General features: G+C 41.7%; 2 protein-coding genes across 10 annotated transcripts in view; both read left to right on the top strand.

Moving 5' to 3' along the window:
* The window catches only part of LOC118504921 (ras-related protein Rab-23), a 56,906-nt gene extending 36,258 nt beyond the window's left edge, over positions 1-20,648 (top strand). Inside the window, exons 1-2 of one of the 3 annotated variants that reach the window (XM_036039994.1) lie at positions 4,617-4,753; positions 18,388-20,648. In XM_036039994.1, the coding sequence (XP_035895887.1) occupies positions 18,796-19,467 (672 nt within the window). In that variant the 5' untranslated portion in view covers positions 4,617-4,753; positions 18,388-18,795 and the 3' untranslated portion in view covers positions 19,468-20,648. Of the gene's footprint in view, positions 1-4,616; positions 4,754-18,387 lie in introns of those variants that run through there. The other 2 variants (XM_036039996.1, XM_036039995.1) reach the window with 2 other exon arrangements.
* LOC118504922 (protein yippee-like CG15309) overlaps positions 1-26,597 on the top strand; it is a 99,856-nt gene that overhangs the window by 36,412 nt on the left and 36,847 nt on the right. Inside the window, exon 1 of one of the 7 annotated variants that reach the window (XM_036039998.1) lies at positions 4,353-4,753. The exons of 5 other annotated variants lie outside the window; for them this stretch is intronic. The gene's annotated coding sequence lies outside the window, so the exon portion shown is untranslated. Of the gene's footprint in view, positions 1-4,352; positions 4,754-26,597 lie in introns of those variants that run through there. One more of the 7 variants, XM_036039999.1, reaches the window with a different exon arrangement.

The raw sequence follows: 26,597 nt of genomic DNA, 5'->3' as shown, positions 1-26,597 counted from the left end.
CCTCAATCGATCGCTCCTCATTGCTCACCGATAATGAGCAGTTACGGGCAATAAATAATAAAGAAAATCGTGGATATAGACGAACGATAGCGCAAAAGGAAGCGATAAAGGCGAAGGCGAAGGAGAATAAATTCTATGATTTAAAAGAAAAAAGCTCAAGAAAGACGTTCGATGCGTTGGCGCACCCGATTGCATCTTGGGGCTTTTTTTTTTGTTGCTGCGAATGCATTCTTTGTCCGCGGCGCATATTACGATGCGTTGGGTATGTGTCTGTGTGGCATTTACACACTGTTACGGCATCGTTGCGTCGTTCGGTGGCGTCGGCCATGCACTTGACTTTCTTTTCCAGTCGCCCGGGCTAAGACTCACCCCGGAAGATTAAGTAAGCCGTGGAGGAGCTGTGGAGTCGTGGTCGTGGTGGAATGTCCATAAATAGAGGTCGCCCATCGATGGAAGGAAGGTGCAAGGGAGGGAGGATGGTGTGTGGTGTGTGCGAGGGTTTGTTTGTCGTCCGTACGGTGTGATAATGAGCATATGGCGATGTTCGGAATTGCAAAAATTAAAGTCAAATCGATTCTGACGGTACAAGCTGTTAGCTTGTACAATTTTAGGATATTTGGTGCATTTTTATTAAATCCAGTGAATCAGTTGGTTTACTAGGCAATTTCATATTATTAATATAAATCTCTTAATATAACTGATTTTATTATCTTTTTGTTTTATTCAAGTATGTAAAAATTCAAATTTATTTATTTTAATATTCATTATTTAATTTACTTTGATAAACGTTATTAATTAGTTTACAGTGCGGGACAATATAGTAAAACCACTAAATTTTGCAAGAATTATTAAATTAGGTTATTTTGCAGATTGGAATAAACTTGGTGGCTTATCATGTGAAATTGAGTTGAACATCTTTTAGCAATACGGCCCGGCTTTTCAGTTAGAATAAAAATAAATTGAACATCGAAGGTAAAAGATTGTATAATTTATCAACCAGAAAATGGACCCTGATTTTTTGGTGCAATTTTGATGGAAAACTTGCTAAAATACGTCAGACGTGATAATTTTTTTTTAAATTATCTGCATTTTTATAGTTTTAAATCTTAATTTTAACTGATTTTAATAAAAATTGCCTGTTTATGGCTAAATATTTTATTGCTTTGTCCAGACATTAAATTCTTACGATTTTTTTTATTTGAATCTTTTAGTAATCTCTGAACGAACTGAAAATTGCGATTGAACACTTAAATATTTGTGATGGGTTTATCCCAGATTTTAATTGGCGGTCTTATTATGTTATCTTATTATCTTATTATATGTCCAACACTGTAATAAAACAATAATCAAATTTTTATAAACAGTTCATTAAGCAATAAGCAACAAACGTATAAATTGCTAATAACATGAGAAATGAAAATGTATGTATTAAAAATTATGCAAACTTAACTTAAATAGCACATATATTAAACCACTACCAAGAGAAAAAAAAAACAATTAAATCTATTTTAATTAAATACCAAAGAAATTTCCCCAAAAAGACTTCGCTCGCTACAGTTCACATGAGATAAAGCAACAAAAAATTAATATTTAAAACACACTGCAATACATCAACTATTATCATCGCTCCGGTTGCACATTGCATGTGCCCGAGAAGCATGCATTCTTGCATTTCCCAGCAAACATACACGCACACACACACACATCGTCACGTACCCACCTTGATTGCAAGCTGGAGAAAGGTGCATCCGAAGTGCACCTCGACTCCGTCGTTCGACTTATATGCTTCATCAGCACACACCTGTAATCATCATTTTGTGCGAGCATGTTGATAACAGCTTTTGCTTGATAGAGACCGCAACGCAGCGGGCGAGCGAGAGAGAGCCTTCATTTGTTGAAGATTTCGCTTCCCCCATTCGCATCATCCGTTATTTACAGCAGCGAATTGTGTTATGTTTCTGCTCTCGCAAAATCAGCTGTCGATGCTGGGAGATGCTTGCTTTCCACGCGTGCCGTCCGTGCACGAATTCTGTTATGTTGCGTCGGTGTTGCGCGACTATGCTACGGCTGACGCAATGTTGTACAGGTGCTTTTGCTTGGTGCAGGAGAGCGAGAGAGCGATTGTGTTTGTGTGTGTGTACAAGAAAAGTCTCTCTCTCTCACTAGCAACGCACGCGGAATTCGCTGGCGTGACTAGCGCGGAGCATACGGCGCCAAACGGTACGACAGAGCGAGACAGCTTGCCCCATGCTCCCGATTATCCGTGGAAACGCATCAACCAACTGGGACGGGGGATTGGTTCTCTTCGGTATGCAACGCAAAACCGTGGCGTCGAACGTACCGTCGATCGGGCTGGAAAATGCATTCGAAAATCGGCCCTCGAACAACACGGCTCGCTCGCTCGTCGTCACCGTCGTCAGTATCGTGGAGTGTGCTGGACCGCGTCGTGCTTTTGTTGGTGCGTGTACACTGTTGAAGGGGTTGTGTGTGTGTGTGTGTAAATTGGGAAAGATGAAAGAAGGTGGCCTGGCTGGCCAATCGTCAGGTGTGCTTGCGGGTGTTTTCGAGCCCAGAGGTTCGAAAAAGTGTTCGTGAATGAAAACCCTTTGAGATGGTGTTTTTGTGTACTGTTGTTTGCTTGCTTAAATGTGGCAAAAACAAGCGTTTCTCGTGCAGTTTGTGAGGAATTTGTGTTTGTTTCTTGTGTGCGTTTGTTTCCCTAAACTATGCGAAGCTTCTTTCCAATTAGATTCATCATTTACAAGTTGTTTTGGGACTTTAATGATTTATTTTTATTAAGCGGAAAATGTGATTTGTGTGCTTTTTGAAGGATTTTATCATACTGAGTGCTGTGTGGCCATCGTTCCTTTCGGTCGATAGATTTAACCGTCTTTCTTGCGTGTGAAGAAAAGCTTTTAATATAAGCATTAACACCACGGGCGAAGCGTTTCTTTGCGGGCGTAAAATTCTCTAACTAATAAAATGAGCAATTAAACCCATTTTTATGCTGGCTATTTTTTCAAAATACCAATTGTTCAACCGCTCGCATTATGAGAGCAATAAAATATTCATAACAATTTCTTTCGCCCGACAGATGGGTTTTCTTTAAATTTGAATCACATTTACATATTTCTTTTCCACATTTTGTGTCGCGTGTGCTGAAAGCGCTTTTATTGCAGTAATAACTTAACTAAGGCAAAAGAATTTTAAAATATTTCCGTTTTTCATGGCCGTCCATTTGACGTTTTCCAACGCCACGAGGTAGTTTTATTTCCTTTTCTTTAGGGATGAATAAACTTGAAAGTTTTTTCTCTCTCTCTCTCCCTTCTTTCCGTTTTATTGCATGAAGCACATGAAGAATTGCTTTAAAAGCATCTAGCGGACACACGCACACACACCGATGGACAATCATACCATCATTGGGGCGTTGTGCCTCCGGGTGATGATGTGATGGCCACGCGGTAAAGAAACTGAAGAACCAAACCAAGCAACGCTCCCCAAAAAAGTGGAAGAAAAACGAAAACTATCAAAAAATAAGCTCCAAAAATTGTTGACTCAGGTGAAGAACCGCGCGGCATAAATCGAGAAACAGAGAGAGAGAGAGAGAGAGAGAGAGAGACCGAACGAACGAACGCGGTGAAATAGAAAGCATAAAAAGTGGTTTGCGTTTGCGTGTGTGGTGTGTGCGAGCGCGCGCGACCACGGCGTCGCGAGTTTGTTTTTTCAATGCTTAAGCTGTTGTGTTTTGCTTCTGCTTCCTTCTTCTTTCGCGCTTGCACGTTTTTCTTCAATTATTTTTTTTCGCTTCTTTCGCTGGTACGTTTTCATCTTCTTGTGCCTGTTGAGATGGGAAAAAAGCATAAAAGAAGAAGCACACGCATCGCTGCGGCAGGTGTGAGAAAGTGTTGAGCCGTGCGCGCGTGTGTGTGCTTCGCGAAGGCTGTACGGCATAAAAGAAAACGCGAATAAAAATGGAGGAAATAAATAAAAGATGGTAAAGAGGAAGAAAACAGTAAATCGAATTCACGGTTAGGGTACGAATTTTTAGTTTCAACACACACTACTAGCCGCACAGCATTAAAGAAAACAAGTGAAAAAGTTAAACAAACAGCATGAGAAAAAAAAGTGTGAGTGGGTGAATGAATTACAAAATAGGAGAGGAGAAAAAAAATGTTTACAACGCTCGATTGAATGCTTAAAAGTGGGCGCTGAGAGAAGTTAAGATAGTGGAATGGTGTTCAGTAAAAGTGTTTGTGTATTTTTGAATATCTCAAAAGAATTTCTTCTTTTCAAAAGCTCGAGTTCGAATCTCGAATTTTAATGTGTGTTGTGATTTCCTTTTCATTTTTAAAGCTCAGTGATAGTGATTGAACAGTGTTCGATGCAGGACTTTTCTACGAAACAGGTGTTGCAAGCACTCATACCGCTCTAGAAGCAACAGTTTCATCCTTACACCGGAAAGGAGCAAATAGTGACCGGCGAAAATTAAGCAAAATCAAAGGAAAAAAATCTAGTGAAACCCGGAAAAACCCGTGGCAAAAAAAGATCCATTTCATCATCACCCAACCCAACACTGCCAGTATCAGAAAACCCCAGGGAAACAGAAAGTCGGCTGCGGACAGCAAAATCTCTTCAATAATCCTTCCGTGAGCGCGAATATTCTGGCTGTTCCGGTTTCGTCGTCCCCTCCGAAATGGAAAAGGCGTCCATGCGGATGTGCTACTAAAAAGCTGTGGAAACTCAACCGAACAAGGTAACGCTTCTGTCGACTTCTTAGGTTAAAGGCATTTTCGCTTACACTTTTCCCAGTCTAAAGGCGGTGGTGGTAGTAGTTGGTGAGTGCAAGAGGGAAAAGGGAAGGGACGAGGGAAAATACTCCGGGATGCATTTTGCTTCGGTGGAGCGGGCGGGGGGGAAGAGTTTTCCCACCAATGACCCCCCTTAGGTGGAGGGTGGTGCTTTTCACCTTTTTCCACTATTCGCGTACAAAATGGAATTTTTCCTCACGAAACGAGTCCCTTTTTGCTTCGTCCGTTTTGCGCTCTCTCGCTCTCGCTCTCGCAATCTCACTCTCTGTCATTCTCTTTAGCTTAGTTATAATTTTGAAGGTCGGGAAGGGAAATTTGGTTGACCGAGTTTTCATCGTAGATACTAACTTTATCCTTAACCGGGTTTTTTTCTCTATCACTACTACTACTACCAGGCGGCGGTTTGCTTTCCTATAGACAGATAGGTCGACGGCGGTTTCGTTCTTGGTTTTTTTTTAGTTTTTGACAGCATTTTTCGATCAAACATTAATTAGGCACTTTATCATTGCGAGGTGGCAATGCAGCAACATAGTTTGCTTGGGGGAAAACATGATGAAAAGTGTGCCTTAAAAAACCGTAAAAAATCCATCCACCCCTTAGAAGATAAAGAGTTGTAACGCCTAAATGTATGCAATTTGTTAGAGGACATGTTTTTAGTACATTTTTAAAATCTGTTCATTTCGATCGTGCGAATCGGACCTTGTTTTCGATTACATAAACCAGGCCGTGTTTACCATTGCGCTCACCGCAACCCAAGCCAATCCGACCGGCTGCCAATAAAGCGGTAGTCACGTGCTGTTTTGCGCGCTGTGGTGGGTTCCGAGTGCCAAAAAATCAAAACCATCAACGAACGCGCTGGCGAATGTGAAACAGCTGACTGTTTCCTCCTGTCGTTCATTTCGTTTGCCACTCTTCGTTTCTGCCGCGAAGGGAAAACACTGCACGTCCGGATCGTTTTTTTGTTTGTTTCGGGACACCCCAACAACTACGAGTGCCGGTGTGTCGGTTTGGTTGTGTGCCCCGCAAGATTGAGAGCTTGGGTGAGAAAATTGTGTTGGGGGGTTTTTCTTTTTTCCAAATGGGAGAGCAAAAACCGGGTTGTATGTATCGAATCCGGTTGGTTGGAAAGGCCGTTTTTCCAACGCCACCTCCCCCCACCGTTGACCGTGAAAAGAAAATTCCCATCCCATGTACCCGGTGGTCTCCTCTCGAGACGCTATTTATTGCGCGGTCAGGCTGTTGCGCTTTTGTGTGCGTTTCGTTTTCCGTTCTGTTTCCGGTACATCAGCTGTGGGTTTTTTTCTGCGATGTCGGAGTGTCGGTGTGCCTTTTCGCTTTATTATCTAGCGATGACCGTGAAAAATTGAACTGAAAATCAAAAATCGAGGTCCGTGCAGCCAAGAACCTTTGGTCCGGGGAAATTTAAGAAGGAAGTTTTGCGGATCGAGCTGGATCGATTTTATTTTTACCCGGTTTCCGACCACCTTCCGGTTGGAAAACGTTCGCCATAGAGCAGTGGCGATATCGATTGACGATATTATAAAAATTTAATCCAATACTCATCGGTATCGATTTTTTTTCTGCTGTGTGAGAGCGACGATAACGATTACGAAGGGGGAAAAAAGAATATACGATATGATTCCGTTCCGCACCGGCGTTCCAGCTTGAAGCAGAAGGATGAAAATATTTTGATAGGAAAATGAGGAAATAGAACACACCAAAAAAAGCGGGCAAGAATATTGGTTTGCATTTTGATTGTTGTTCGCCTGATCGGCTCTAATATCATCGGGGGATGGATTGGGTTTGCGTGATGTTTGCAATTTCATTCGTTTCATACCATCCTATCGCACGCGGATGTTTCTTGAAAAAAGTGTTGGGATTATGTTATTTCAATTTATAAAAAAAGAAATTGTTTATGAAAGAGTCGAATTTCGTATGACACACAAACACACACACAACTGTAGCGGGTTTTCCCATGGTGCCTCACTCAGGTGGAGTATCAGGTGGAGCGTAGTAATTAAATTTTTCCATGCTACGTTTGTGCGATTCTGATTTCATCGGAAAATCCCTTGCTCGGGGTTCCGAGTACTAAAACATTTCATGAACGATTTTTGCAGAACTGACGTTATTTTCTGTTATGAATTCTTTTCAATCAATATGAAGCCTTAAATTTCATTTGTTTTTTATTTTTTATTTTTTATTTGTAAGAGACGGCCTGGATCTATTTCTCCTAAAATTTATTCATCGTTCCTGGAATAATTTTGTCTGATATTTCATTTACGAATTCGATTGAATGCTTTAAAATTATGTGATGTTTTTTTATTTTTCTTATGTTTTTAATAATTTTTTTATCATTTTTTATTTACATATTGTTAAGTGCTTTATTTCTTATTACAAACTTTTCATTTATTTTTGTTTAATTTCTATTTCTGTTCTTTTACGATATTTTTTTCACTTTGATGTTTTTTAAATTGTTTGCTCTTTTTTTATTGACTTTTGTTTTGATTTTGCTAGTTTATATCCTATTTCTTTTTTTATTAATTTTGAAAATTATTATTTAGTTGCTTATCAATCGATTTTCAAAATTGCTCTTAAATATTTATTATTTATGTCTATTATGCCATGTAATTTTTGTCTTGTTTTGACACTTTTATATGTTCTTCAATTATAACTTTCTCCTCGATCTAAAATATTTTTTTTATTTTACTTCGTTTTTAAACACCTTTACAATACTGATTACTACAATTATGCTAATTTTTTGTTATTTTCAAACTCTTATAAACAAATTTTGTGATTTTAGCGTTTCAAATATGATTTTCGATTTTCCTTTTAAATCGTTTTAAATGTACTCTGCCAAGTTCACAAATTCCTCTCTTATATCTGTAATGATAGCAATTTTTAACAACCAATAGCTCTCGCATTCCATCCTATTGCTAAAGGCTTATCGTATCGTTTTGTCCATTCCTTCCACGGATTTGGGAATCATTTTCTTTACGTATCATCTTCTCTTTTGGATGCCACTTTTCCAAAGAACGTTCTGGACACTGACCTGGGTCTGTGATTGGGTCGTACGATATGATGCGACCTAATCTTTAAAGACGCTCTTCTGCTCTAGCTCCAGCGCTAGCAGTAATCCTTCTCAATCTTGTGTCCGTACCCTTTTCGAGGATTAAAGGGCAACCTTCTTTCGGGTTGGATCACTAGTTGGCTTACAATCCTTTCTGTCTTCCGTTTTTTGACACTATCCTCGTTAAATTTTGGACTGAAATTTAAATCGCCAGATAGATATGATTATCGCCACGAAGAAGGGGGTGATTGTGTGCGTGGGGAAAATTATACCACCCTATCGATCGGAAATCAAACACCATTAGAAATTGGGTAATTCTGATGTGACCTCTAGAGAGAGAGAAGGCGCAAAAAAAAAAGGATGACATCCCAACCACACCAAAAGAAGGTCAAGTGTATATTTTTGGCAACCACGGCGACATATTCCGATGTCCAAATACCGTCGAATGTTGCTGGAGAAAGAATTCAGATGAGTTCGTGTGCTCTCTCTCTCTCTCTCTCTCTCTCTCTGAGTGTATGTTGTTTATTTTGGACTCGTTTTTTTTTGTGCGTTGCGGAACGTTGTCGCCAGGAAAAACTGCCAATGTCGCATTCCTTTCGTGGTGAAAAAGAAAACAAAACTCCGCTCCGCTCTTGTTTGATCGATTCAAAACGCGCGCAAGGTTATGGCTTTATTTTGGCGCGCTTTTTCGCTTTGAAATTTGGTTGTTTGTGTGTGTTACGTGTTTTTTTTTTAATATTTTAGCTTAGTCTCATAGAAAACAATATCCAACAACAGATGTAAAAAAATAGAAAAAACAAAATTTAATCGTGCACGACAATATGCTTACAAATCATCTTTCCCGGTTTCATACCGTATCAGTCAACGAATTAAGTCGATTTTAACGATCCAACATGATAGCCCGACGTGTGTGTGCATGTGGAACAGCCGGCTGTAGCTGAATAATTTACCGTCGTACGCCCCGGAGCATTATGAAATGACAAAACGTCACGGCACGGAGTTTGACGGAAATTCAAAGCTGAAGCTGCTGTCTTCCATAATAAGGTAGAAGGTGCGGGAGGATTAGTGGAATTTCATCCATTTGTTTCCTCCCGGTCTGTGTCTGGAAGTACGTTTCGGTGTAATTGTAAACGGTGTGTTTAAAGACGGTTGTGTCACTGCGTGTGACGTACACGAGGTTTGATGTTTTTGCTTCAAACGCGCGTCTTGAAAAGGGCAAAGGTTGAATGGGGATCGTGTGGTGTGCGTAAAAGCCAGCCGGTTGCTAGTGGGAGGAAAAGTTTTCGCTTTCTCCCCCCTATCATGCCACTCTTTATACCGGAAATGGTAAACACGTATCGATGGACTGGAAATTTTAGACGATAAGGTCACACTCCTCATTTTTCCATTCGATTCGGGACGGTTTGGAATGATAAGGCTCGAAGGGGGGTAAAATTAGATTGTCCCTTTTGTCATTTTTAACGGTTCACTTAACTGCTAATGACATGTTGCGCAACCGATTCAATCTAAAAGTCGTTTGAAATCGATAGACATAAGCGACAATGATCTAATCGATGTAATATGAGGAGATCCCTCTCAGATACAATCGATCGTCTTAGTCGTTCTCCTCGAAAATTCTTCACGATCGCATCAACATCTTGTATCACCTTATATAGACATTAAATGTCGGTGCGAGAGGAGGGATCTTTCCAATTCTGTTAACAAAAAACACGTTCTACTGGAAAGGGCCAGCCATCTCAACATGGACACATGTTTTTCCCTTGCCTTATGTGTCCATGATTTTATGTCAGCAGCATCATCATGATCATCAGCACGGTATAGAATGGCGGTAATTTGCTGCACGTGGTGTTCCCAATATTTTATAGGGACGTTCAGAGGAAGATGTATACCTTAGCTAGCGCTGGTTCCTTATTAGGTTGTGAAAAATGCACCCTGGAAAGCGGAGAACCGACGGTAATAACGGTTTGAAGCAGATACATCTTTTGCGTATGCAATTGACAGCGGCAGTGGTGAGCAGCATTGGGATAATTGGAACGTCATGCGCATGTGGATGCAATTTGTGTAGGTTCACTTATAATGCTTACAATTTTGCTGCAATCATTTTGCTCGAACGGAGTCTGTAAATTTGATAGCGAAATAGAAAGGAAACATTCAAATGATCCAATTAATTGGGCTTTCTAGTTGGGCCAGGTTCACACCCAGGTTCACCACTCTATCTCTTGAGCTGGTTAATTTCGATGAATATTTATTTTCTGCAAAGGTATTTTGCAAAGTGCTAGTATGCGCTTTTATCGGTGAGAAATCTGGACAGCTTCCTAATGAGAGACGTGCATCATTAACATCGTTATGAAACGCATCGTGTTATCAACCTCATTGACTCTATCTAGTTGCTTCGTTCCAAGTAATAGAAGTTATACATTTTTTAGATGTTCGATAAGAAGTTCCTTGTTTTCAGATTACTTTGCTCTTGTTTATGGCTTTTTCTATTGTTTTGGAGCGATATCTGAAGAAGACTAGACAAACATTTACGCAATATTGGGCAATTGGGAAAGTTTCAGTCTCTATGCATAGGAGAAGGAATAATCATTAGATGTACCGGTAAGTTTTTCGATTTTCGTTAACAAGTGCTCATTATGAAGAATCTTTGAAGAATCTCCTTTGCTTTAAAGTTGTGGATATCACATTTAGGTGTTTACTGAGGAAATGTCGCAGAAATATTCCATCAAAAACCTGGAACTGGAGGGGAGCATCAGTGACTTATTCCTCATTCCGATTATCACGAGATGATCTTCGATCGATCAAGATGCATATTAAATTTATTATGGACCCATTATCGGTTCAGTGACTTGAATAGGAAAAAAATTGGTATTGGTAATAGTACTGAAGAAATTCTATCATATTCCTTATCCACTATAACTCCACAATTTCTGCCAGTGCTGTTGTGCTTAATACCTGGCTATCTATGGCTACACTAATATCAGAATATTCTCTCACTTCTTGGTCTAAAGATCTCTTAGCTCATACCTGCCACTTCTGGCTTACGAGACTTAATGATACCACGAAGTTGGATAGTCAAGTCGTCACTTGACTTGGGGAAACGGTCCGGATGTGATTTTAACCCCCGTCTCTACCGGTTCATATCATAATATTAAGTCTGTTGTATCAAGGGAAAGATTCAGTCAAGCTGAAGTTGTTTGTTCACAAACATATTTGCGACAATGACTATAGAACATTTTCAGAATTTGAGGTTCTTATGTGTACAGTTACTCCTCGGTGTAGGTACTGTAAGGAGTCCAATTGAGTTCTAATAGCATTTCAATGAATTTACTTATATATTTACTGCAAAGTTAACTCACTTTGCCTCAGGTGAGTATGACGTCGCTTGTCGAGAATGACATTAGGTTGAAGGTGACAACACTTCTTGGCCTAACGAAGTATTGTACCATGCCCGTCACTTCTGGTTTACTAGACTCCATGATACCATGTAGTTGGATAATCAAGTCCTCACTGTGGGCGAACGGTTCATATGGGATTTGAACCCCAGTTCTGTCGTGTGAAGACTGGCGCCGTTGTCGTATCTGCCATCGGGCCGCCAAGAATGATGTCAATACGTATGAATATTGATGCACAGTAGTAAAAATACATAATTGATTGATGGCGATCGCACTTCTACCGTCCAGCGAAGTCTAGCGTAAATAATTGACTGCTAGTGTGCGTTTTACAGGACGTTTTTCTACGATTCTTCAGATTGACCCAGATAAAAAAGAACTTCAAAGCCAGCAAAAACCAGTATCTGAATCTGACAGCTACAAACTTTTCGTTACACCCAGAATGTCCGCATATCTCAAATGAATATCTTCATAATAGACCTCCCCGTAAAGGTTCAACAGGCGCTTTGAAGTAGTTTGGAAGCTTAAAAAAATTCAAGAATTTATCGTCAATCGCTTAAGAAAACAGAGAGAACAAAAAGAAACCCCACACACATACATAGGTTAATGAGCTCCCAGATTACGGCCAGGCGGGACGGGAATCACATGTCTCCTCTCAAGTGCCGCAAGACTTAATTTACGTGGGACGAGCGCGCTAGCGTTTGTGCTGGTGGCGATTTTCTAAAGGCTCCATGACTCTGCGTCATAACTTCACCAAGATGGATGACTGGATACGGTCAGTCAGCGAGATTTGTCTGTTGAATGTGTTCTCCTTTGGAGGCTTTTTTTTTCTATTTACCTCAACATTGAGCCTCGAACTTCTGGCAAATGATTAATGGTAGCAGCCCGCTTTTCCCGTGTTTAGTTTCTTCGCTCGTAAGTTGGAGACCCTCACGTCTTCACCAAGACTTGAAATAATTCTACCGCTGTGGATATAGCTTTTCATCAACTGATTGTTGTTTCTTCTCTCGCCCTTCTTTTGCACACTGTAAAGGGATTAATTTGCGAAATCAGTGCACAATCACTGCTCAATGCACGGGCACGATACAATCACTCCACATCATTGTATCAATTTGTGTAACGGATCGATCGCAACCACCCAACGCAACTCACTCCACAACTTTGCTTCGTTCCGTCACGCCAAGAAAAGTGGCTCGCAGCATTATCATCGCACGGTTTCGCCCATTACCGGCCGGCGTATTGAATGTAATGCTTCGTCGCTAATAACTAGCGCCGCACACTGTGGCTGACCAATTAAAGTTAAAGTTATCAAACTGCGGCTGAAGAACTGTTTCTGCTTTTTCTCTCTCTCCAATGTTGGAAGCGTGGCAAGAGATGCTTTCACTCCACGGCTGCTGGACTGAGCTGCGGATCTTTGGTAAAAGGTACCGTCCCGTTTTTCTGTTTATCGTACTGTTCTAACAGTAGTTTGTGCCCGGAATCACTTAACGAGTGGCAAACTCTTTCACCTGATTTGAATACTAAGCTGCCGGACGATAACGCTTTCTCGCCGTGTTGCTGGACGTGGGTTGGAAAAGTTTCACTGCAGACACTCGATGTCGATAAAAGACAAAAGTAGTCACAAATTTTCCCGAGCAACATCTATGGTAGAGCCGGGTTCTTCTGTTATATCGTTACCCAGCGAGAGAGTTGGATTACACTTTACAATCGAATTACACGACGGCGAGCTTGACGATCTAGCAGACCGACGTACACCACCCTGCTGCGAACAGCAAGCAGACAGAATCAGTCATCTGGAGGCGCTCTATCAAAAACGCGCAATCCGATGCAGAAATTGAGCCGCCATCCGACGCGCGCGAAGCATTAAACTTTTGCACCAAAAAAGCATGGTGAAGGGTGGTTTTATTCATCGCAAAGGTGCTTCTGCTGTAGACGACGCCGAGAAGGAGCAGCACACAGCATCAAACTTGATGGCTGCTGCAGCTTGTTGTCTGCGGTGTGAACCTTTGCTCAGCGCCTTTTTCGCGGGCGAATGGACATTGCAAATGAAAGATAATTAGCGAGTGGTGCGTTCTCGACCGTTTGAGCTGGAGCAGTAGTTAAACGCGAACAAGTTTAGCATGGTTTTGGGATGCTTCTTTTTCGGGGTTTATTGTTTGCTCTTGATAATGCTTGCGGTTCTTTCGCTCTGTGATGGAATCGTGTGTTTTGACTGGGACGATGGGAAGACTTAGAAGAAAAAGAAATACGGGAATCCATTGCAAATATTTACTTTTGAGAAAATAGTTTGACGAGAAACCTTTGATGAAAAGAAATGTGTACTTCATGTTTACTTTATTTTTCAGATGAAATATTAAGGTTAAAAACAGTCAATTGAGATTGAAGAAGAATCAAAAAGAAAACCCGAGTACAAAATGTAATTAATGATAATCATTTTTTATCGTAATGAAGGATTAAACAAAGAGAAGAAGTAAATTGAGCGCCGAGAAAAAAAGCTCAATGAATTTAACAAATATCTCATGATAATCTCCTAATGATTGCATCTGATTCGCTTCTCCCTTTTTATGGACTCATCTACAATCTCGAAGGAAAACTGCACACCGTCAGCACCGTCTGTACGACAATGGTAGTATAGGATGGCTGCAGGGACTAGAGAATTCATTTATTGCTATCACCGTCTTCAGCTCCGTCAATTCTTATCTAAGCTTGTTTATGCTTCGTTTGAAAGGGTTGCCCATCTTCAAGAAGGCTCCACAGGAATATGAAGTAAAGAAAAGTTGGATGGTTGGGTGTTTTTATCCCCTCCTCTCTTTACATTTTAGTAACGGATTGAAGTTTCCTTGAAGCTATCTGGGACTATCAAGCCTTGGGAGAAACCACTGCTCGTATCTTTTTTTGTGTGATATCTGTAACCACATCTAGAACATGTCTTCCATGAAGATTTCTTGGAATTTTCAACCACCAGAAGACGCTTTATGTCATCGGTTTGAACTGGGCAGCTTTTTTTCCATCGGTACAAAACCTCATTCTCTTATCCGACTAGTGTCGCTCTGTGTTCTGCCCTCGAGGGACGACACACTTGTGGACTCGCCGCTCGTTCTAATGTCGCCCGGGGTAATAGTTCTCCGTAGCTTCGGAGCTCATTATTATATGTTTCTGCTCGGCGTGCAAACAGCATCCGAGCAGTATCTTAATATGTGGCGTCCAGGCGTACTGGAGCGAACGATCGTCATTATCATCATCATCCGTTTCGGACCCGGTTAGACCCGAGGGAGATCCGAGTGATGGTGAAAAATTTGTATCCTTCCCAAAAGAAACCACACAAAGAGGCGAGAATGTGACATAGTGCAATAAAGAAGGAAATCTTCACTTCACCGTGGAAAAAGTGCCACAATGAAAGTAATAATAATACCTTCCTACCAAATGCTCACTGCCGGGAGCGATCGGAGACCAAACAGAACGTACATATTAGTTGAATGATCTTAGATTCGCTTTGTTTTTTTTTTGGTTTCTTTTTGGCGCGTCATGCTGCGGTTTCCTTGAAGCGTGCCATTGAACTTGAGACAGGCGGCGGCGGCGGCGGCGACATGTTTGTCGCGACCGCCCGAATGATGTGGTACGATGACACATTTGTACTTCGGGTGTTGGCAGAGGTGAGACAATCGTTGGAGGCAGTGAAATGGTGGTGAAGAGTTTAGAAAGCAGCTGAGATGCCTAGGGCAACTGTCGATCGATGAATCAGCCACGAGCGATCTCTGGCAATGCAGTGTGAGAAGTTTGCGATGTGTTGTAGCTAATGATGTAGCTTTAGGGTTTTTATAGAGATTGAAGAACATCTATTGCTTATGTAGTTTATCTGAAGAAATTTTACAGTTAAAATTCTTGGAATTATATCGCAATTTTTTACTGATAAATGATTACCTCTGTCTTGATGCTGTCAGATTTGGCTGTTATCACTTATTTCCGCAAGATGGCGCTGTATTATTTACTACTAAGCTTCAAAATATCTTAGTCTACAATCTGTTGCCATAAACATATCGCAGCTCAAATTTCTGTAGAATTTATATAAACTTACCTTTTTGTACCGTAAACTACGTTGTTTGCTTCATATGATCGAGATCATGTAAATTTCCTACTACCAAAACACACAAATACACCATTCGCGCCATAACAGGAATAATGAGCCATCTCACCAGTGAAGATATGTCGCCCATATTCCTGCTCCAAATAAAAACCTCACCTTCGCGGAGAAATTTAATTGTAACACATCAGCGACACGCAAACCGAAGCAAAAAGGTTGCCTGTCGGGCACTTGCTGTCGTGACTCAAACACATTTCCGATGCAAAATTTCTCCAGTAGAGTAAACGATAAGTAAGAAAAAATAATACACTCCCGTCCATTTTATATTTTGTTTTTGGTGACGAAAAACCAACGATTTACGCTCCCATGGGGTAAGACATATGGGACACGCAAATTGGATGAAAGTTTTCGCTACGGATGCACTGTTAATTTGGGGATGGGAAGTAACGAGCAGCCGGGCGGGTGCTGGAGGTCGAACCATGTCTACCATGCTGCAAACAAAATCGCTCAATAGTGTCTGCTTGTTGGTTGGGAGGCCGGTACTGTCGGGCGCTTGTCATCTTCGGCTCGCGACTCGAGCGTGAGTGAGGATACATTTTGCTCGTTTTAATTTGACGCGGCCGAGAAGACGCTGTCGAGATTGACGTTGGTGTCTGGTGTCTTAGAGGTGGCGGCCCCCACAGGCTGGTGAGAACTGCAAACTGCTCAGTGTCTCATGGGTTGGACGGATGCAGGCTGTGTTGCTCGCTCCCTCGGCAAGCTGTAATGGTAATTGTAGAGCACCACCGGGCGGCAACGTGATGATGGGCGGCAACGTGCAATGTCAAGTTTGCGCCGTCTTTGGCTTCATTTAGGCAAGTTGATTTTAGCGTAAGGCGGGCTGCTGCACGACACAAAGAACTCCTGCGATTGAAAGGGGCGGACTGTGGAATATTATGGGAACTTGTTAGTTACCTACTTTTGCGGAGTGCGGGACAACTAAGGGGAGTGAGGATGGTGTATGTTTTCTCCATTGGGGGAAAGTTGGTGAAGAAATGGGCGGTGAGTTTGATGATGTCAGGAATGTCTTTTTTGTGGTTTTCGAGGTGAAAGATTTGTCAACATCATCCAGACAATAGCAACTAAGTTAGTATATCAAGTCATGAACGTAAGTTCATCGTGTCGATGGTAAAGACTTTGGAATGTTTCTTATGAGTTTAGACAGCTTTCTCGACTAGTTCTGAGCTGCTTCTACGTTGGCATGGACATCATTTTATGTGATCAAAACATACGGCGAAGAAATGATCTATGTATTGGACACCACACTCAAAAACAGCGTATCTGCTTATCAAAACTGACTCATAAAGGGGAAGTTTCTAGATAGCAAGAACTCTGCCTCCTTCCTTCAAGAATGCAATTAAACCCTAGTTCAAAAATAACTAATGGCTCCTTTATCGCTGTTGTTTTGCATCCCATTACCCGCAAGGTTAATTGTGGTCCATGGGCCATTCCTGTCCGCAAGTCTTCATCACCAATCGTATCTAGCATTAGCAAATCAAATTTACGACAGCAAAACGGCAACACACACACACAGGCAGGCCACATAGAGAACCCCTTACCGCAGGCGAGAAATTATTCAAAAGTCAATCGTACAGCTTCGGGTCATTGATTATAATACCATTTTTCTGTACACTGCACCTAGGATGGGGGGGGATTTTTCCTGTTTGTTGGGGGTAGGCAGCACGCAGAGTTCCCCCGGTGTGGTTGACTGTCTTAATGCTTATGGTTTATGCATTCCGCCAAATCGATTCTTTCAATCAATTTTCCTGTCTGCTGAGTTCGCTTTGAAGACGGCTAAAAACCTCACCAGCGGGAGGATGAAGTGCACTCGATAAGTGGAGGATCGTTGTGGTGTGAGGATCTAGGAGGAATAATATGTGTGATCTCACCCCGGTTCAACTGTAGCAGGGTTGTCGCGGGTGCGAAGAAGTGACACGCTCATTATAATTCTAGTCGCTCGAGTCGCTGGAGGGCCGTCGTCTGGTGAAGATTTCTGCACGGGCAAAAACTATCGCCGCTCGCTAGTGAGCAAAAGAGGCTAGCAACTAAAACCGGGCAGTGTTTCCATTTGGCGTGGCGATAGTAAAACGCTGCCCCGGCACACCGAGCTGTCAACGGTTTTGCGAAGGAAAAACAAACACCGTCCCGGACCGTTCTGGATTAGTTTGTTTGTATTTATTTATGTTAATCCTTTGCCATTTTCTTCGCTCATCGTTATTGCCGCCCCGTTTTGCATCTTATGTGGCAGTGTGTGTAGAGAGTGTTCCTCTTAACAACTCGTTCGTTGTTCGAAGATTTGCTGCTATGCAAATTTCCGATTCCTCACGCAGAACGCTGTGATTGACGGTTTGCTTCTTGTATCGACCGAGATGAGTTTTTGTGCTAGCTAAAATCGTAACTGATATCCATCGGAATCTGTGGAACTTTTGCAGAGCTACGATTGAGTAGGCTAACCCCCTTGCAAGGATGTACTTTTGCCTGTGGAAATGGAACTGCAACTGGCAAAGAGCTGATGGAGTACGGCAGGTTCGTTATAACGAACAGCAATCACGCAAGAAACTTATTTGTTATTTATGTTGCCGGGTACGATTGATCAAATTTCAATTTCACGGGGTGGGCTAGGAATTGATGAGATGCATGCTAAATGTGGCTGGAAGCCAAGGTTCCTTTCTACGGTGTATGTTAAATATTGATTCAATCTTGTACAGCGTTTCCCGATAGCTTTGACTGATTCTTCGATTAACCTTTCTGCACCTCGCTCGGTACTGACACTGGACTGTTGGAAAATAGTTGTAGTTATTGTGGTCATAGCTCTAGCACTAACGAATACTGACACAAACTCTATGTAGAAAAATTGTACTTTAAGCTGGACTTGGACTACGTTGGGTGGCACCATTAAACAACTCTGTATCTATTTGGCTGTATGGACTAGTTGTATAGAATTGGCAAACTACATCGCGTTTAAAAAAACAACTTTTTTCTCGTGTGTTTACAAATTTGCAGGTTGACGTACTATGAAAACTGTGTGTTCGTGTTCCCTTCCCTAGAACTCCCATGATGTGTACCACCGACGACTATCGGGCAGGGACTGACACTACTAGACCTTGCTGACCGTTGACACGCAGTCTTAGTCTAGACAACGCAACAATTCTCTTCGCGGTCCTCTTCACGGGAGTTGTCCTGTTCCATGTACTCCCTGTAGGCCTTGTGTCGTTATGTGTGTTGTAACTAATCCTTCATGCGTGTACAGAAAATGTTGGACGAGAAATCGATGCCCGTGTAAGGAGGTAATTCCGTGAGAGCTTCGAACATCTCCGAACATTGGAGATAGTGTACAAGATCCGGTTTGTTCTTGAGTGCACACGATTATAGCTCGTTTTCAGTTCAAAGCACATAGCACACAGCCTCACAATGTTAGAGGAGGAGCTGGAGATAGCGCTGAAGGTGATCGTAGTCGGGAACGGTGGCGTCGGCAAAACCTCCATGGTGCAGCGATACTGCAAGGGTATCTACACGAAAGACTACAAGAAAACGATCGGGGTGGACTTCCTGGAGCGCCAGATCGAAATCGATGGGGAGGACATACGGATCATGCTGTGGGACACGGCCGGTCAGGAAGAGTTCGATGCCATCACGAAGGCGTACTACCGGGGGGCACAGGCGTGCGTCCTCACCTTCAGCACCACGGACCGTGCCTCGTTCGAGGCGATCCGCGAGTGGAAGCGCAAGGTGGAGAACGAGTGTAGCGAAATACCGACCGTGCTAGTCCAGAACAAGATAGACCTGATGGATCAGGCCGTGGTGTCGTTCGAGGAGGCGGAAGCGCTTGCGCACGCGCTCGGCTGCCGGTTGATCCGGACGTCCGTGAAGGAGGACGTGAATGTGGCGGCCGTGTTCCGGTACCTGGCGACCAAGTGCCACCAGATGATGAAGCAACAGTACAGCCAGTCGGCCCCGATCAGCCAGCCGACGATCAGTGCCTTTAGTCCGACGTTTCAGTCGAAAGCTGCCAGCAACACGATCACCCTGACGAGGCCATTGGTGAAGCGCAAACCGCTCCAGAAGCGGTGCGGGATATTCTAGCTCCGGGATACTGTAGAATTAGTGTATCGTTACGTTGTTTTTCGTTTTTAGGATGTAGAGGAGGTTAGAGGTGCTGTGGTAGGGGGCGTGTATTGTTGACTGTGCAGATATAGAGAGCGTAGATCAGTGTACCTCAAGATGTCGTGCCTGCAGATGCAGAGTAGCCTAAGAATACTCAGTACTGGAAGACTATACCAACAAGTGCCTCAAGATGATTTTTTTTTGTGTAGCTAGTGTAGGAGTCCCAATAGCCCCAGAGCTTCGTAGGTTTTTCATCATTCCCAAAGAGAAGGAAAAATTGGACGAATGTCCCAAGGGAGTCCTCTTCCAGCGGTTCCCATTCACCACTCAAAGACAATTTTAATTAACTAATCTTGATTCTAAAAAAACTCCAGCTCTGCTTTATCTCTACAGCTCGAATGTATAATTATCTCTAGAAGCCATTCCCATGCGGCAATCCCCGTGGGCGGCTCCTCCGAGAGAACTAACCCATGAAGTCGAAAGCGGGTCGTAGATAATCTTCCAAAATTAGCGGTCTCGTGGATAACGGTCATCATTACATACCACTTTCGCGATGATCCCGATTAGCTAAACAGCATGCCGTAGGTAGGTGGTAGGTGGCCAAGCCAGCTAGGGAATTGCACACACAAAAAACTCGGGAGATAGGGAAGGAAAGCTGCGGCCCTCCTCCCAGCCACGGTGACAAATTTAGTCGGACTAGAAATAGAGGGAATCCGTGCCTGGCAGTGCAAAATTTCCCACACAGGAAACAAAGCGAAATCAGAGATCGCAGACACGCGGCGATGTTAATTAAAGGCTCCAAAATTCGACTGGTAAAACAATACTCATAATTAGTGTCGCTTTTGTATAGGAGGCGGCAGTTTCTCTCTTTCTCTCGGGAGTCTGCAAAATCATGCAAAAAGGGTGGGTGAAACAAAATCCATTAATTGTTCGATCGAACAAGCGAAGGAAGGAAGCGCACAGTGAGACGAAGTCAATCATGCTCAAACGGTACGTTACAGCTTAGTTAAACGAGATGGTAACGAGCAGCAGCAGCGGCAGCAACAGTAATAGTGAAGTAACCAATAGCTAGGGAATTATTATTGTAACGATTGTAGTGAACGAATGAAGAGGATGCCGAATAATAATGAACACAGCAAAAAGAAGTATCTAAAATGCCACGTTTCCTATGCGTTGAGTACTGTACGTTTATTGCCCTAAGGTTTTCCAGAACTCTTTTGAAGGGGTCTTTTGGGACGTGATGCGAATGCTTAAGATGACTGAAAGAAAAGAAAAGTATTAGATAATGATTGCAGCAAAAATTTACAGGAGGAAACAGGCTCAGTAAAGTACTAAAGCTGTGGAAAAAAGAAACAAAAACAGGAAGTCAACTCTATTATTCAAACTTTTGCTTAAGAAAATATTAAATTTAAAAAATCGAAAGAAAAATTAGAAACAAAACAAAAACTCACTTATTGAGACGTAAAATGAAAGATAAAAGGAAACGAAATTATATCTTCGCATGAAAGAGCACCAATTTATTCCCGGAAAGGCATACAAAAAAGAGAAGAAAACAAAACGAGTCAAGGTTTTAAATTGTGATCTCGTTATTGGAATTATTTTCTTCCGCTTACGGGGATCGTTTCTTGTTTCATTTGCTTTCTTTTCATCTTGTTGAATACTTTAGTTCACTTTTTTTCCCTCAATCGGGTTCTCTTGTGTGTATTTTCCGTTTATTACAACATATTTCGTATTTCGTTAATTTCTATAAAACTATTGATTTTTCCCTTTTTTCCACTTTTATGTTTAGATGTTTTTAATATTTTTGTTTTGTTTATTATTTTAATGTTTTTCATTGATTTCTATTTTCAATTGTTTTTTTCTTTGCTTTTAACGCTTTCGTTTTGTTTTTCTTTGTTTTCACTACTTTTTGTTCTGTTTTTACTACTTGATAATGTTTTCTTCCCTTTAAATGCGCCTGTTACATGTTGTTTTCAGTTTGCTTTATCTGTCTTTTACGTTCACTTTAACATCTCTGGGCAGATTTTTGAGCCTTTTTTTAAATTTCACTTTCATTGCCTATGCAGTCGAAATTTCACCCGTTTTCCTCACTAATCATTTGAAGCATCTATAACAAAATCACCACACAAGATTGTGTGCCACAAAGGGTGTGAGAAAGATTTACACCTTGCCATCAACATCAGTCATTTTCTCACACGTGTGGTGGTGCATCGCACCCTTCACTTTTTCTTTCGACCGGCGGTTTTTCCCTCTGATCGTCACTGACATGAAAACTCGATCATGTAATGCAAAGCCTTAACACTTTCTCCATGTCCACGCCCCGTGTTTTTGCGAGCTGTCTGTGGCACGGCATCGGATCGAAAGCATTTTCTTTGCCCAATTTGCAGGCACCGCACCACTCGCCACCGCATGATTGGAAAAGCGATCAGCCAAATTCCAACTTTATGGCTTGAAAACAAAAACAGGGAATTGTGACGGCGGAGAGCATCGTTTTTTATGCTTTCCTTTTTGTTTTGTTCCTAAAACACCTCATCCAATTGATAGGCAAATTCATTTCCCAAAAGGGAGCTTAGGGAGCTTTTCATCTCTTTCTCTCTCAGCATCTCCGTTCCCAGGCAGGCAGCGCTCCATGGGTGGTGGGACCGCTGTAAGCGAGGAAAACTATCGATAAAGTGTGTGTGTGTATGTGTGTGGTTTGGGAATTCGCACGATTTGTTTCGCTTTTCGCCGTATGCTTTAATAGTTTCGCAAACGTCTCCGGGATCGCAGGTGTTGAAAACGGGGAAATCAAAAACAATTCACCTCGGTGGGAAGCTGAAAGTAAGAAAACTGAATATTGCCAACAGGCTTTTCGCACCGTCCAGCGATACAACAAACGATGGATAGGGGTTGTCGAGGTGCTGATTACTTGCCATGAAGAAAGGGATACACGGTAATACGGGGTGGAATCGGATCAGCTCATCATCCCCAAAACAGCGGAACGGAAATACCTGTCCTTCGACGCGTACCCTCTGGGTGGCAAAAGCATTGGCAGGTGAAAATGGATTCTTTCTTGCTTCCCACACTGTGTGCCGGATTTTTTTTTTCTGTGTGCTTTCGATTTTTCCTCTCGTTCCATTCATTTCACTGCCACCAGAACCAATCAAGCACAGGTCGGTATGAAGGTGGTGGTGGTGGTGGTGATGAAGATTCAATCTTGCACCATTGTCTGAATGTTTCCCCCCATTGGGAACACCCCCTGAGGTGGCCAGGGATGGGTTTTTTGGGGAGACGTCACGCCACGGAGTTTCTTGCGAAGGCCACCCCAGAGTGTGCTGCGAATTGGGTTCGATTTTCCACTGATTGAATGCTGGATCTGTGGTGAGGCCGTGTGTGTGTGTTGGGTGGGGATAAAATTTGTTGTTGTTTTTCGATCCCGCACTGTCGTTCCGTTTCCCATCCCACTAATAGCACTCAGACACACACATACACACACGGCTGCGGACGTCAATCATAACCATGTTTTATGGCGAAATGGAATGGCATGGGCTGGGTGGGCTGGTGGTGGGCTTTTCTGCGCTGTCTGGGTTTGAAGTTTCGATGTGATTTGTGAGACATCAGCTTTGAATGTACGATTTGTGGCATGCTCCCAGAAGCATGGAACGGTGAAAGATGGATTGTGTGACGCTTTCTGTCCGGGTGTGTATGTTTTCACTTGTGGAAGCTTTCAGCGCGAGGCGTATGATATGTGTTCGATATGGTGGGGTTGCTACGAAAGTTGTGATACTTATTCCGAGCTTATGTTTGGGTATTTTATTTTAAAATACAATGCTCAGTCAAAGTTGAAAACCTAATCCAATTCGTGTTTTCATGAAAAAAATACATAATTATTGCTCTCGGAAAATAGATTGTTACTGTTCTCAATATCGTTTATTAGCCTTCTAAATTGCCATACTTTGAACAATTTTAATACACACCTAAAGACACTTTCCTTTTTTTTTATAACTGAACTGGTTTTGTTTTAGAATGACACCAGAAGACTTGCAAAATAAAGAATGTTATAATTAAAAGAATTGTTGAATAATGCATTTTAGGACAATTTATGGCTATCAAAAGCTTTCAGATAGCTTCAGATCCTAAAGTGGGAATAACGCTTAATGAATAATTTGAGAAGAAAATGATTTAAATTGTTACAGCTGTTTTTTTTTGCCTTCGAATTAACGCATTCGTGTATGGTGTTTTTTGGAGAATTTGTTTTAATACTGATAAAGGGTCTACAATTACACCACGGCTGATGCTGTCATTTTTAGAGGAAATGAGATATGATGGCAACCTTGTCTCCTTAGCATCTACTTCAACGCCACAGAGTTACTCCATATCTGAGCAACGATCTAAACTATCTAAAATGTATAATTAAACTAGCGATACAAAGTGATAAAAATATAAATTTCCAAACGTAATCCAACTATCAAAAGTATAAAAATATAAAGTTTAATATACCTGCCTATGTTTGATAATTTAATTTGTTAAACTATAGAAGACTATAGAACAAGACTGGCGCCGTGACCGCCCAAAACTCTGTAATGAAATTCCCAGTTAAATATATTTTGCACTGTGTTTCGGTTTATTTAATGCTGATAGCAACACTGGTTGTGTTTGCCATTTTTATTCCCTTTAAGCTTCATTTTTTATTTAATTTTTATTTTATTTACACACCAGCAATAGTAAAACTTACTTACTTAGTTTGATGTGATTTTGTCATAATATGTGTTTCAAAATGCTATTGCTGAGTTTTGGCTGTGAAACGAGCTCATAACAAAAATTAATGATTGGAGAAAAAAAAAACAAGTTGAACTTTTTGAAGCACCCAACGAAAAGCACAATGCGTGCGTACGGTGCGGCGATTTAATTTCATCTTCACTCTTTATACCACGCTGCCGAGAAGAACAACGACCCACGATCCTATTAACATCCCACCCTCTCCCCCACAGTGCTCGTTTCGAAAACGATTTGAAAACGATATTGCTTTCCCTGGTTTCATTTTCGTTGCCATTTTTCACTGATCATCCCCGACGCATAAACGCATTCAATGCCAACTGCTTATACAGCAAGTTTGTGCTCTTGGTGCAAATTCTTCTCTTCGATCATCGGTAATGATGCATGCAACATAATCATCCAACAAACGAGCAATTGGTGTGTGTGTGTGTGTGTGTGTGCTTCAGTGTGCTAGCATTTTTCATTGATTACGAGCGCATAATGGAATCAAATTGTCCGTTTCGAAGTTTTCTTTGTGGCACACAGCTTTAGGTAGGAAGAGTTGATTCTTCTTTTCTCTTTTAAATAACATTTTTTAAATGGCTTTATCGTTGTGGCTGAGAATCAAGAAATAATTATTCGAGCTAATTTTTGTAAGCCAAATAAAAATTTGCTTACATTTAGCAAAGTTTAGCGAATTTTCTTTACCATGGAGACTGGGTTTGATCAAAAATTTGACAAAAATGACGTTTTACCATATGGTTTCTCTCTTCCTATTCACCGGTAATTATCATAATCCCTATCATTATTCGATGGGAAACGTTTGTGCATGCAGTGGAGTGTGTTTATAATTTGCCTCCAATATGCTGCCGTTCCACGTTCTTGTCAGGGGAACCTTACCTAATAAAAAAAAAAACAAAACATATGTTCGGAGCGTAGCAAATGGTATGGTACAATAACAAGCTCAAATTTTTACCCACTTTGAACCGGTTTTTGGGAATGTTTGTCATTAAAGTTTCGGTCCCAAGTACCGGAAAGTGTTGGAAGGAGCTTGGTAAGGAGCTGATCGGTTCTGTAAATAGTGGTACAAAAAAAAAAAGAAAAATTGCACCCCACATGTGCGTTTGAAAAGAACTGCTTGTGAAGGTAGCAAACCATTTCTTTTGCATATGAATAACACCACAAGAGCCCAACCTGAAAGAACCCACCAACAGCTTTGAAGAAGGAGGAGGCTACAGCCTACGCTGCATGTACTCACCCTGCACGAGGTGACCTTCGCCTCCGACGCAAACGTGTGCATGCAGAAGAAGGTTCTCGTTTAAATTGGTCTGAAAATTTCATTTTATCGTAGCCAGTTGGGCATGTTTGGGCCGTGTGTTTTCGTTGGTATAGCGGGGGGGGGGGGGGGGGGGGGGGGCATTGGGAAGGTTTTGGTGGTAATGTTTTTCTCACCACCGTCGGGCACACGCAACCCATGTTGGGTCATTTAGGAGTAAACGAATGTGTGTGTGAGTGTGCTTGTGTGTAATCATCCACTACCTTTGCGTGTGGAGCAAGAAAATTCAAGAAGAAAAAAAGGAACCCAAAAAGTTCAATTGCCCTTCGATTTGGTTTGTTGTTTCGTTGCGAACGTTGAGAACAAAAAACAAAAATCTCCCAAAAAAAGTTTCATATTTTATTTAATAGGCAATTGGTTTTTGGGGTAAATTGAATCATGCCCCTATGCCGCTGTAATGCTCTTGTAATGAAGGTAACGAAAATGACGGTAAGCAGTTTGCTTTAATAAAATAACGGCTGGACCATTGAATGGCAATAAGGCTCAATTTAGAGTGTAATAATAGGAAAGAAATATAAGACATGCGTTGAAATATGGATTTTTAGGTAAGGAAATAAAATTATCTGCATTTATTAAGCGGGATTGAGCGTAAGTAAGTGTATCTTGATGATCCTACCGTTGGTTTCCCTTGCAATATTTGCCCTAAGTGATAAACGCCTGAAAGTATGCAATCAGCTCAATCTATGCTTGAATAATTTAGACAGCTTTTTGCATAGAATAGCTACATGAAGGTACTTTAAAGTCTCGTAAATCTTCCTAATTTTATTAGCTTTTTAATATGTATTGCATACTTTAAGGCGTTTGTATCCGCAAACAAAGTTTGGTTTACTCAACACGCACTGTCTGTCAAAATAGTTCAGTTTGTATTAGAAAGATTTCATAAATTTCTACATGTAATGCCTTAATACTATTCGAGGCAGGCAAGTTTTCTTGTCTTGTTTTTTTTTCTTGGGCGATCCGGTGGCCGAGGCGACAGCGGCGGCGGTCTTCACACGACTGGACCGGAGTTTTAATCCCATCCAGACCGCCTCCCCGTACG

This window comes from Anopheles stephensi, chromosome 2 (assembly GCF_013141755.1).
Source record: "Anopheles stephensi strain Indian chromosome 2, UCI_ANSTEP_V1.0, whole genome shotgun sequence".
NCBI lineage: Eukaryota > Metazoa > Arthropoda > Insecta > Diptera > Culicidae > Anopheles > Anopheles stephensi.
The sequence above is the reverse complement of the archived record's forward strand: the minus strand, read 5'-3'. Positions and strand labels throughout refer to the sequence as shown.